Here is a 12,693-nt window from a genome sequence, read left to right on the forward strand (position 1 = left end):
CTCTAATCATAATTGTTACTAGTAAGAACTGAATTAGAGAGCTCTCTAACTGGCATTTTTACTAGTAAGAATTTAATTGTAGAGCTCTCTAATTGAATTGTTACTAGTAAAAATGCAATTAGGACGAGTAACGCTTGGAATATTTTAAGCTAAAACGGCTTGCCATAGATTTTCTTCATATTTGTGTGTATGAGAAGGAGCTCTGTGCAATATTGCGCATCGGTTTGAAAGAAACTCGGCAGATTATTGTAACGTAACGTACGCATGTTGTTAACTAGCCAATGTTATTATACTCAGAAAACGCTGACTTTAAGGTTATCAAAACCCGCTTTCGATTTTTTTCTTTGCAAATTATGTTCAAGTTTCAAATTCAGTAACGTGTGAAATGTTGCCAGTTCTGTATTTGCACTTGCTATTGAAAGCCAAATGTTTATGAGCTTTGCGTGTCTTTCGTTTCAGATTTGTGCCAAATTGAATGTGTTGATATGAAGGGGAACATTTTTATAAAAACATTGCATGATAAGGATTTAATGTGGAGTACAGAAATGGCCTTTGGAATGAAAACGAAAATCAGATCCTTTGTACACAATTATTTTGTCATGAAAGTGGCAAGCCTTAATAGTTTCTCCAGCAAGCCACTGATTTATTATTTTACTTCTTCTGTTGTTGAATCAGAGCCATTTTGAAGAATATTTTTAAAAGACCACACCGATGATGTTGTCAGTGCCAAATTTCTGCCATTGAGCCACTTTTAACTTTCTTTTACAGTATTTCATTTCTTTATACTTTGGGTTATATCAGTAATGAGAGAAAACGATCGATGTGAAGCATTGTTTGAGGTTCTGGAACTGAATGAACACTGTAAAGCACACCATTGTACAACTGTATTTATACAGTAGTCAAATTAGTTATACTGTATGATTCAACAAGTACTGTATGTGTATCCACAAAATAATAAAGACAAATGTCAACACCTGAAAAATTCCATAAATTGAATTTTTCCAATTTATTTTTTCACTTTAGATAGAACACACCTGCGGCTCCCTGATACAAACAGAATAAGCCTTTCGAACTTGACAATCAATTAAAGCATATTCCATTTAATTGTTAATGAATGGGCAGCATTTGCATAAAAATGCAAAAAAGAAGAAGAAAGGATGTGATCAAAGCACTGCTAAATTGTCATTTTTTAAGATTTTATTGCTGCGACACGACTCCCAACAAGGGATCCAGCCTTTTTTGTTATGAGGGTTATATTAAGCACATGTACCATTTTAAGTGTCAGAAGAGTGTGTTTTGCTCTCTGTCTCAATGGACACACACATTTCAAGTGTTTCTATTCAGCAGCTCATGAGTTGAATCATGTGTGGACTGTTGGGAACCTCCAGAAACAGGAATAAAAACCACCAAGCTTCAAAAATACCAGGAATATATTATTTCATTTCAAAGCTGCAATACAAACACACTCATAATTGAATGGAAAAAGATGCAATGCCACAGGAAATCACACGGTTCTCTGCTTCATCTGTGGATAAAGAGAAGAACAGTCTTTAAAATACCCACTGAGTCTGTACAACCCTCTGCACAAAAAAAGTGTGCTTAATTGTATTAAACATACACTTGTAGGGCACTTCAAACCTTAAAACATATAAAAAAATATAATATTAATTAAATAAAAGGCCACTTAAGTGCACTTAAAGAAAGTACCGTGTTTCTTAACACACTTTTAAAAAGTGCACTTCGTAGTAATGTCAAAAATTTTACTTTAAATACATTTTAAATAGTTTTAATAATCATAATGTTGTCATGCTTTAAAGAAGTACATTTATTTAGATGTGTTGACTAACATACTAAAGTAAATGTAAAGTACTTAATTATCATTTTAACTGTTTAACTGTTACTTGCTAAAATGTACTAAATTGCAACTTCATTACAAATATATTCAAATCCAAGGCATACAAGTTTCAACAGAAATGACAATAAAGTATATTTTATTTGATCATATATGCATGTCCGTACATTCAGCAGTACTTTAACTATATTTCAAAGACAATAGAAGGAATTATGAACTTATAAAGATTTATTTAAGTCCTACTTAAGTGGGTCAAAACGTTTAGCTAGTTGCATGTAATATAAATGTACACTATAATACAAGTAGTAAATACTGAGCTCAGAATGACCAAAAAATGTATTGACCTTGACCACCCATGGTACGCTCACCTTTCACCTTTCAAAATCTCTGGGGATTGTGAAACAGGTGCTGTACAGATATGGGACGTCCAGATATGGAAGGTCAAAAGCAGCCCTGGGGAGTTCAAATATGTAAAGTCAAAGGTCAAAAATGGAACCTCCAGGTAGGGTTGGGCCGATAGACAATCCGCCGCATCCCAATACCGTGTTCGGAAAGAAAATGTAGGCGGAACCCCTAAAAGTAATAAATACGAGATGGGAGGAAAATATATATTTCATTATTTTTCCTCGCAGTTATATCATTGGGTAATTATACTACATATATATTTCGGGGATCAGGGAGCCGCTATTATACCTGGCATTGAAACTGGCATCGTACTTTTGAATGCACGATCGCGTTTTAGTTTCACTTTCACTTTCGAGATTAGCGATCGCACATACTCTGTTTATACTATGGAGCTGCAGTACTTACCTCACATTTTACGTGTCGCGCCGCATCAGCTAAAGTCTGTCCACTGGACACTGGACGCGACAAAGTTTTTCAAAAATCATTTGAAATTTGTGTCAGCACGTCATAAATAGAACGCGGCAGCAGTTTACTGTCGGGGATATGTCGCGCAGCGCCGCATCCAGTGTAGACAGCATCACTGATTATAATGAGTTCTATAGACTGATCTATATATAATGAATCTCTGTTATAGATCAGTGGTTCTATAGTATTTTGTCACGCCGCGCTGCTCGCGTCCAGTGTAGACACGGTGTTAGGAATCGTTATTTGTTTTCCCTTATAAGGATTCACACTTCGGGCACACCTCCCTAACCCCCCGCCGCCGCCGATGTCATCGTCTATCGCGATGTTTCACTGTAGACATCGTCTGACCCTACCTCTAGGTGTCAAAGGTCAAAACAGACCCCAGAGGACATGAAAGGTCATGGGCCAACATAGGGACGCCAATAATTCCCAGAGATTATGAAAGGTCAAAAGTGAGCGTGATGTGGGTGGTCAAAGTCAAATGTCACCATCAATCAATTTTTTTGCTCATTCTGTGCTCTGTATTTACTACTTACTACTAATTAATTAATTGCAAATAACTTGCAAGTGTCTGAAAACATGACATTCAGTTCATACTTTAGTACAAAGTATATTATTTCCATACATAAAGTATGCTAAAGTGTGCTTCTTTTTCACACAGGATTGCTTCAGAAAAATATCAAATATCCCAGAATGAGAAAATGTTAATATATTTAAACACCCGGCCATTATATAAGCATATACGTACCACTTCCTTATAGCACACGCTGGTGTTTAGAATGGGCATGAGTGGGCCAAAACAGGTCTGCGTGACAATACCTCGTCTATCTCAGAGTCAGTGGCACCCTGACATCAAAAACCGAGGCTGAATGATCCACCCCACGATCGTCATGACATTACACTGCGGTTATTCGTGAAACAGGAGTGTGTGTGTTTGAGTGGTACTCACACAGGCTAGTCTATGAACTGCTTTGGGAGATGTTAAAAGGTTCTGAACCCGTTCCTGAACCTCCTCCCACAGGTCAGGAGAACCCAAGAGAGAACTGCAGAAAGCATAATTTATCTTAAAAAATAAGGCATCACTATTACAATTGCTCATACTTATGGTCAGTGATTTGAACAAACCCCTTGAACCAATGTATAAGGCAACTCATCCTGCTATGAACATGAATTATACTTCAGATTTTGTGGCATGGATGTGATGCGGAAAGTCTGAGCTTGTTCTACATCAATCGAATCCATTCATGCAACTCTACCTGGGGAACACAGACGCAAACATACCCATTGTTCCTCTGGCGATCCATGCTGGAGTGTCTTGGGCTGGGAGATCCCTCATATCTCTTTAGGGAATGATGACGGCCCACTTCTTCTGCGTAGTCGAGGAGATCATCTGTGTCTGAAGAGTCTTCATCAGCCATCTGAAATAATGACGGGCAATGGCTCATGTCTGGCAACAAGATCTTCATGAGTAAAACAATGAAATATTCAACCAAGTACAGGTTGTAATAGCCTTGTGAAAAGAAGTGCACTTAACTGTATGGAATGTGCACTTGTAGGGTATTTTACTTGTAGGGTACAGTTTAAAACTGTACTTGCAGATAATATAATATTAATTAAATAAATAGCCATTTAAGAGTACTTAAAGAGGGGGCATTTTAATGACTATGTTTCTTAACACACGCAAGTAGACTTTTAAAAAGTGCACATTGTAATAATGTTAAATTAAAGTTTTACTTTAAAGTAAATTTTAAATCATTGTTTTAATAATCTTTTGTCATGCTTTAAAGAAGTACGCTTATTAAGTGTTGACTAACATACTTAAGCACATGTATTTGATTATAATTTTATTTGTAGTGTTACTTAATATTACATTTAATGCTGATATTTATAAATTGCAACTTCATTACAAACATGTTAATTCAAATACATTTAAATACATGGCTTTAACCATATTTCAAAGACAATAGAAGTAAATACACAATGACATATAACAACGAAACACACTAAAGTGATTTACTGTGAATTTAAACTAGAATCCATTTTCATTTACTTGCAACAAACATAGTTAAGTGTCTGAAAACATTACAGTCTGTTCACACAAGTATATTCTTTTAAAGTATATTATTTCCATGAGTACTCTTTAAAAGTGTGCTAAAGAGTATTTCTTTTTCACAAGGGTTGTCCTCATCTGCTGTATCTATTAATCTAGACTGTTTTTTACTTGCAGATCAATATATTTGTTAAAGGGGTCATATGATGCTATTTTAAAGATCATTATTTTGTGTATTTGGTGTAACAGAATATGTTGAACTGCTTTAACGTTCAAAACACATTATTTTTCAAATATTGTACATTGTTGTAGGTCCTCTATGCCCCGCCTCTCTCAAACGCGTCGTTTTCAACAAAGCCCCCTCCTTTGACAAGCCCAGTCTGCTCTGATTGGCCAGCTGACCCAGTGCATTGTGATTGGCCGAACACCACAAGCACGCGTCGTCATATGACCCCTTTAATGGTGTAATAATATAGAGAGGGACAAATAATAATATATAGCTACAACTAACCCAAGGTCTGGAATAGCTGCTTCTTGGGTCTCCTGAAGAAGAAAAAAAAGAGTAAATAGTATACGTTTAGTTTACCAATTAACATTTGGTTGGTTAAACAGAATATGTCCTCTCACACATCACTCAACTTTCAGAGAACTTGTGTAAATCTTATAAAGATCTACAGCATGGACCAATATGACAAATTACATAAAGAGTGTTACAGTGTTCATACTTGATTCTCCTGATTGTTTTGATTGATGCGGTGACAGACTCCTTAATCTGGAGTTTCTGGCAGAGACGGGTGAATAATGGGAAGAGGACCGTCCACGTGACCTCTGAACCAACAGTGGGTCAAGCACACACACAGACTTTCAGGAACTGGAATCAAAGTGTCTTATGAACTTCATCCTACAATAAGATTTTGTGCCCTCTGCTGGCCATCACTAATTCATCAACAAACACAACTACCAACCAGAATCTTTAATGTGCACTTTAATATAGTGTACTTCAAATCTTAAAAAAAGTATATTTAAAAAAAAAAACTTTACTTGCAGATATTGTAATATTAATGAATTAAAATACCACTTAAGTGTACTTAAAGAGAGACACTTTGATGACTAGTTTTTTCACTGTTTTAATAATCTTTTGTCGTGCTTTAAAGCAGTACACTTACTTTGATGTGTTGACTAACATACTAAAGCACATGTAAAGTACTTGATTAGAATTGAACTGTAGTGTGCTATTCAATATATTAAATTAAAAGTGAATACATTTTAAATGTACTAAATTGCAACTTTGTGATAACAAATATATGACAGGTTTCAACAGAAATGACAATCAGGTATATTTTAAGTTTACCATAAATACTTGTCAATACATTCAGCAGTACATCTGAACCATATCTCAAAGACAATAGAAGTAATAATGAAACTACATATAAAGATGTACTTAAATCCCACTTAAGTGGGTCAAAAACACTTTTAAATTCAAATAAATGCATTTGATATATATTTTAATTATAAGACATTTTCATTTATTTGCAAATAACATGCAATTAACGGTCTGAAAACATTGCATTTAGCTCAGACTTAAGTATGCTATTTAAAAATATATTATTTACTCTTTTTAAAAGTATGCTAAAGCGTACTTCTTTTTCACAAGGGCATATATGCAAGTATATACTGCTGTCCTGTCTGTCAAAAAAAAGGGGGGGGGGGGCTGATACCTGATCTCTGTCGCAATTTCTGCTTTCCTGTCTATCAAAAAAAAGGGGGGGGGGGTCTGATACCTGATCTCTGTCGCAATATTCTCTTTGACTGCATGGAGCAAAAGAGAGATGTCTTTGGTGGGATGAGGTGCTGCCCTGTTTCTGTGACTTTTTGGAGGTTTTTCTCATCATTGCCCTCTAAAGATAATAATAAAGTATCTTACAAAACTTCAAAAGCAATCAAGCCAAAAAATCTATATTCAGAATCGATATCTTTACCACAGGAACAGTCAGGAAGTCATTATCACTGGAGATTTCACTGAAGGTTGTCTTTGTGGAGAACTCTAATCTTGGAGAGATTCCCTGAAATTAATCAGTGAATATAAAGACCTTTTTTTCCCCAATTTTAATAATGCAAAAAACTAAATCATTATTGCTGTTGTTAAGCAAATAAATGAGTGTCATACATAAATAAGCACTTACAGGAAAAGTGGGATGCCGTGTCATTAATACGGCTCTCTCTACTCCAGAGAAAGATGGGGCCAGCTTCGGTTCTGGGAAAAGAAAACTTCGAGCATCTTCTTCAAAACTGGCCAGTATTTCTCCAGCTGTAAAAGGGAATAACATTATCTTCAATCTGCAACATGAATCATTTAGTAAAATCTGAGAAATAATATCAGTTGTACCTGGTGGAATCAACTGGATGAGTTCAATTTTCACTGTTTCAACTGAGGAGAAGGAGAAACACGCTTTAATAATAAGCACAGAAGTGTGCTAAATTGTATTGAATGTGCACTTGTAGTGTAGTGTAAGGGGTCATATGATGCTGCTAAAAAGAACATTAATTCTTTAAAAAATGTACTTGCAGATAATATAATAAATAAAAGGCCACTTAAGTGTACTTAAAGAGAGCAGGCTTTCCTGATGTTCCTTATCTACGCAAGTACATTTTTATTATTACATAGGAGAACAAGAGGAGGAGAAAGAAGAAAAAAGCAGCATCTCACACTGCAGGAATTCAGCTATTGCTGCAGGATCGGTGGCATAATTCAGTATCTACAAGAGAGAGAGAAAGATGAGAGTTTGTAAAACAGTGAGGGTTTTTTTAAACTTTATTTAAAATAGACAGAATAATAAAACCACTCCACCTTTTCAAACCTGATTTTCTCCCGGATCAGTAATGGAAACACTGCAGGAAGACATTCCGACTTCCTGTATTTATTCATTAGACTCACACTGATGTAAACATCATCTCTGGCTGGCAGATGCACCCCTGGACAGGTTATCTAAAATTCAGATATGATTAAACTCCATATTCCCAGCTAACAGAATGACACACAACAGTCTGCACTGCATATGGCCGATATACTGAGTCTGTTCATTTGGTTCAGCATTAATTAGTTCCTGTTTAGTCACAGTTCAGTTGATCTCACTAAGCATAATAATGATCAATAATTCCTCACCGCCCTCAGGTGGAGTTCAACGACCACTTTAACTGCTTTGTGAGGCATGCTGTGTCTTATTTTCTCGAGATTATTCATAACATGGTCAATCCAGGAAAGCGTCGGGTTTCCATGGCATCGTGGAAGTTTGGATCACTTCCGAGATTCGGTTCATTCGAACGGTTCATCTTAAAGAATCGGTTCAAACACAACTCAGTGATTATTTTACGCCACGACGTAATGCCGTCATCACGTGGTCCATGACATTCTGCCCTAAGTAAAGTTAATTTGTATTTATTGTAATTATTGACATTTCACGTGTTGTCATTTTCAGCTCATAAAATAAAGTCTTGTTAAGCCTAAATATAATTTTAATTCACCTTAAATATTAATTTAAAATATCTTTGCATGAACATAGGTCGTTTTAAGATGTTATTTATTAACTACTCTTTATGATCGAATATTATGCATGACCGAATATTTGACTAAAAGAAATGTTATTCAAGAACAATTCATTTAGTCATATTCGTGAACCGGTTAAACAGATGAAAAGATTCTCAAAGTAACGAATCGGACTTTTATTTTGAAACAGCCAGTAACCGGAAATTAGATTAGACAAATCATGGGAGTCGTAGTTCTGTAGCTCATTTGTAGTTTACACTACTTTGTCACACTATCAACATTGCATTTAAAAAAAAAACTAAACACATATTGTGTGTGTGTGTATATATATGATGTATTTGTGTATTTCACCAAAAAAAAAAAAAAAAGCTGTTAAATGAAATTGAGAATCCAGAAGGAAATTAGGAGGCTTCTATAATTGTGGACACTATAGCTGCTGACATTAGTGCAATTATATGAATATTATTGCACAGCTGTTTCCATCTGAGCTTCCATATTAAATATAGCAGTTTATTTCACCAGATGTGAGATAAAATGACAGCAGACAAAATTGGTGCATTTGGTTTATATGGTCATTGTCAGGGGTACCAGAAATACAACTGAATGCCAAGATTACAAAACAAAACAATACAAAACTGCAAATAAAACTTGCACTTTCGATTTACAACTTAAAATAAATCTACCATCTACATTCATTTAGGTACAATAATAAAAGTAAACCAAGGTAACAACAGCATATTAGACTTAGCTGATAACAGAATACACTTTAGACCCATTTCTCGTCCGACCAGCGAGTGCTGGACTGCACATGCTAGTTAGAAACCATCTAGAAGAGCAAACGCTCAGAAACATTTGACATGAGCTTGACTAGGGAAGGTCTACATATTATAAATGGACACACAACTGCATACAAGCGGAAATCAATTCGAATTGTAACAGTATCAGTGGCATGTTCATAGCATTAGAGCGTCGTAAGACCGGTGAAAAATGAAAAACTGCTTCTTAGTAAATTCTTAATAAACATCAGAATTGAATGTCAGGCCGAATGATAAAAACACAAAGGAGATATGATAAATTGAAAGCAAAAGTGCATCTGATACTTCAGTTCTGAGAGCGCTAGGCTGCCAGCATGACGTCTATATAGTTTTAAAAGGAAGAAAGAGAGGAGATGAGGGTCGTTTGCTTTTGGCTCTATTCTCCATACACACTCTCGTCACTGTAGGCGATGTAAAGGAAGAAATCTTCTTCGTGATGTTCCTGTGTGTGAGAAAGTGTAATTATAAGAGGAACAAACTGATACTGATGTGGACAAATCAATCAGAGTGAAAGAAGAGCGAGAGATACCTGGTACAGCTGGCCCATGGTGGCGGAGGTCGGGGGAATGACGTTGTTTACGAAGAAGAAGAGAGCATCCTCGGCCCTCAGGTGGATTCGCTTGCGGATGAGAAAGTAAAACTGGCCCACTAAAAAAAATGACAGTTTTGTTTTACTATGCCAACATAAAAATGCTCACTACAAAACAACAAAAACGTATCTTCTTTTGACAGCATTTGCTCTTCTGATTGTAAATGAACATCATTAAAACATCTTTAGAAACGGAAAAGCACTTACCCGTCAGGTCAGAGGGGACCAGGTATTTCTTCTTGTCTAGGTCCCCTATTCTGGCTTTAGGAGCTTTTTCCACAATTACCTAATACAGAATCAAACAAACACTTTTAAGTGTAGAAATTATAGTGTACAGGTAAAGCAAGAGTCCACCCAAAAATGAAAATCAGCTGACAATGTACTCACCCTCAGGCCATCTAAGATATAGATGAGTTTGTATCTTCATCAGAAATGTAGCATTGCATCACTTGCTCACCAGTGGATGCTCTGCAGTGAATGGGTGCCGTCAGAATGAGAGTCCAAACAGCTGATAGAAACATCACAGTAATCCACACCACTCCAGTGCATCTAACATCTTGTGAAGAGAAAAACTGTGTTTATAAGAAAAAAATCCACCAAGATGTTTTTAACTTCAAATCATAGCTTTTGGCTAAAATATAAGTCCTCTATCTATAATATTGTCTCCTCCAGTGAAAATGTTCTCTTGTCTGCATCGGGAGAGAAATCTGCACAGATCAACCACCGTTTAGAAGTCAAAAACAAACAGTCCAAAACATTTTGTGGGTGGATTTTGATGTGAGAGGACAACAGGAGATGGACTTTATCACTGGAGGAAGCGTTATTATGGTTTTTGGCGAGGAGCGATGATTTAAAGTTAAAACGATGGATTTGTTTCTTACAAACATGCATCTTTTCTCTTCACAAGATGTTAGATGCACTGGAGTGGTGTGGATTATTGTGATGTTTCTATCAGCTGTTTGGACTCTCATTCTGACGGCACCCATTCACTGCAGAGCATCCACTGGTGAGCAAGTGATGCAATGCTACATTTCTGATGAAGGTACAAACTCATCTATATCTTGGATGGCCTGAGGGCGAGTACATTTTCAGCAAATTTTCATTTTTGGGTGAACTATTCCCCTAATCTAGCCTTAGGTGAAACTGATATAAACTGCTGGTTTACTTTCAATTAATTGCACTCATTTCTTTCATATTTCAAGCCCACAAAGGGTGATTTTTTTGACTCCGAGCAAAGAGGATCGGAGAGAAGCTGTGCTATTTTTGGTAATTAGGCTGCAGATGAGGAACAAGATTTAAGACCCAAGACTATATTGCTTCTCGGAAATATATTCATGGTTTTTTCTCCCTCACATGTAAAACGTCCATTGCTACCAAAATTAACATGATGTCTCGGAGAAATGCAAATTCTTCAAATCTTGCTTGTAAAACAAAATGAGTGTTTCAAATAAGCCACAAAGCATCTTACAAATAACCTTCTTTTGGTAGTAACAGGTTCAAACAGGAGCAAGAAAGAAAAATACTAAAACTACTGCAATATTTAATTGTTAGAGGATTGCTTGTTTTGTTGTTTTACTGGTTTGGTTGTTTATATGGCAAGCAAAGCCAAACTTGTGGATGTAAACATGTTGACTGAAGGACATCGAGGCTATTTTAGGAATCACTACTTCAACATGGTCCTAAATGTATTATTTTACATCACAAATACAATTTAAATACGACCATCCACACCGCATTACACTACAGGAGGTCTATCTGTCCATAAAGCCTTGAGGATTAAAGCAGACAAAACACAAACCACCTTAACGAGTATTTATCTGTTCGTGTATCAAAGCAGATTTGATCTGAAGAGTGATTTCAAATGTGCATAACGCGAACAGATACTTTATTTGAATAATAATAAAGACGCTGAGATCAACAAGGCCTTCAGCAGTTTCGCCCTTCACGCGCTGCTAAAGCTAAACATGTTTACGTTCGTGTAACTTATACTTACAAAGAGCGAATGAACACATGATGAATTAATTTTTTTTTTTTATGACGGACGAATCGTTTAAATCACGTAGAAACATCACGCCTTTCACGTTTTACTTGTTTGTTTTGCTTCTCATAATGCTAACGCTAGCTTCTGTTTACACGCATCAAACCGACTTACAGGAACCCTGTCTGGATATTTCTTCCTGATTTTCTCTCCCTCCGATCGCCTCTTCTCAAAAGGATGCTCTTCTTTGTATTGAAACTTCATGGTTGTTAAAGGAAGAGTAAGTTAGTCTTGTAAACACACACACAGATGTGTCAGAGGTGTTACCGAGCGCTTCACACACAGCTGCTGAGCTTCCCCGTCTGCGCATTAATACGGACGCACTACATTTACATTATTTTTGTCAACACAAACCCGCATTTTCCCGAGAATCACACATGCAGAAAAAATATTTGAAACATTTGATACAACGCCTATTAAAGGTGATCGATGGTTACTAAAGACGTTTCTGATATCTTGTTATGTGAGGAAGGAACTACTTTTTCGCGTATACAGATATACAAGCGGTGCTCCGGCCAGTCATATGACCGTCTCCTTCACTTCCGGTATGCAAAGTGACGCAGAGCTGTTTTTATTATTAGGAGCAAATCAGGGTTATTATAGTTCACTAAAACTTGATATTAAATAAATGTTAACTGAAATAAAATATTAAAAATACATTTCTCATTTTAATTTGCTTTTAACTTGTACTAAAATAACAAAAACTGAAATTGATAGATAAATAAACATAAAAAAAACTAATTAAAATGACGAAAACACAACAAATTAAAATAAAAACGAAATGATATAAAACGAATTTCATTCATACTAAAATAATACTGGAGAAAATTTGATAATTTAGGTTATGTGCACTCTTTTTGTGTAAATTTTTTTATATTTTGGTATACTCTTGTGTACTTTGTTCTAATAAAACATTACTTAGCTCTCATGACGTG

General features: G+C 35.9%; 2 protein-coding genes across 2 annotated transcripts; both read right to left on the reverse strand.

The window, feature by feature from the left end:
• Nucleotides 1-1,448: 1,448 nt before the first annotated feature.
• spata6l (spermatogenesis associated 6-like) lies at nucleotides 1,449-8,290 on the reverse strand. Its single transcript, XM_016447962.1, has 13 exons — nucleotides 7,936-8,290; nucleotides 7,621-7,758; nucleotides 7,480-7,528; nucleotides 7,159-7,200; nucleotides 6,956-7,080; nucleotides 6,752-6,835; nucleotides 6,554-6,670; nucleotides 5,498-5,600; nucleotides 5,284-5,315; nucleotides 4,004-4,140; nucleotides 3,672-3,765; nucleotides 3,471-3,568; nucleotides 1,449-1,525 (listed from the first exon to the last, which is right to left on the reverse strand). The coding sequence occupies exons 1-12, from the start codon at nucleotides 8,011-8,013 to the stop codon at nucleotides 3,497-3,499; spliced, it is 1,071 nt and encodes a 356-aa protein (XP_016303448.1). The 5' UTR covers nucleotides 8,014-8,290; the 3' UTR covers nucleotides 1,449-1,525; nucleotides 3,471-3,496.
• Nucleotides 8,291-8,866: 576 nt separating this feature from the next.
• Nucleotides 8,867-12,081, reverse strand: gabarapb (GABA(A) receptor-associated protein b). The gene is made up of 4 exons (XM_016447963.1): nucleotides 11,873-12,081; nucleotides 9,928-10,006; nucleotides 9,661-9,779; nucleotides 8,867-9,573 (listed from the first exon to the last, which is right to left on the reverse strand). Exons 1-4 carry the CDS (start codon nucleotides 11,960-11,962, stop codon nucleotides 9,508-9,510), a joined length of 354 nt encoding a protein of 117 aa, XP_016303449.1. The 5' UTR covers nucleotides 11,963-12,081; the 3' UTR covers nucleotides 8,867-9,507.
• Between the last annotated feature and the right edge of the window lie 612 nt (nucleotides 12,082-12,693).

Source organism: Sinocyclocheilus anshuiensis, unplaced genomic scaffold, assembly GCF_001515605.1.
Source record: "Sinocyclocheilus anshuiensis isolate Anshui unplaced genomic scaffold, SAMN03320099.WGS_v1.1 scaffold87, whole genome shotgun sequence".
Classification (NCBI taxonomy): domain Eukaryota; kingdom Metazoa; phylum Chordata; class Actinopteri; order Cypriniformes; family Cyprinidae; genus Sinocyclocheilus; species Sinocyclocheilus anshuiensis.

Bases quoted from the DNA above. Each gene is read 5' to 3' on its own strand.
- spata6l (XM_016447962.1), bottom strand. From the start codon at position 8,013: ATGAATAATCTCGAGAAAATAAGACACAGCATGCCTCACAAAGCAGTT. The intron at 5,601-6,553 runs GTATCAGACCCC...CTGTTGGTTCAG, and splicing joins AATATTGCGACAGAGATCAG to AGGTCACGTGGACGGTCCTC. The intron at 4,141-5,283 runs GTTAGTTGTAGC...TCATTATTTCAG, and splicing joins GCAGCTATTCCAGACCTTGG to ATGGCTGATGAAGACTCTTC.
- gabarapb (XM_016447963.1), bottom strand. From the start codon at position 11,962: ATGAAGTTTCAATACAAAGAAGAGCATCCTTTTGAGAAGAGGCGATCG. The intron at 9,780-9,927 runs GTAAGTGCTTTT...CATTTTTTTTAG, and splicing joins GGTCCCCTCTGACCTGACGG to TGGGCCAGTTTTACTTTCTC. The intron at 9,574-9,660 runs GTATCTCTCGCT...TCTCACACACAG, and splicing joins CCATGGGCCAGCTGTACCAG to GAACATCACGAAGAAGATTT.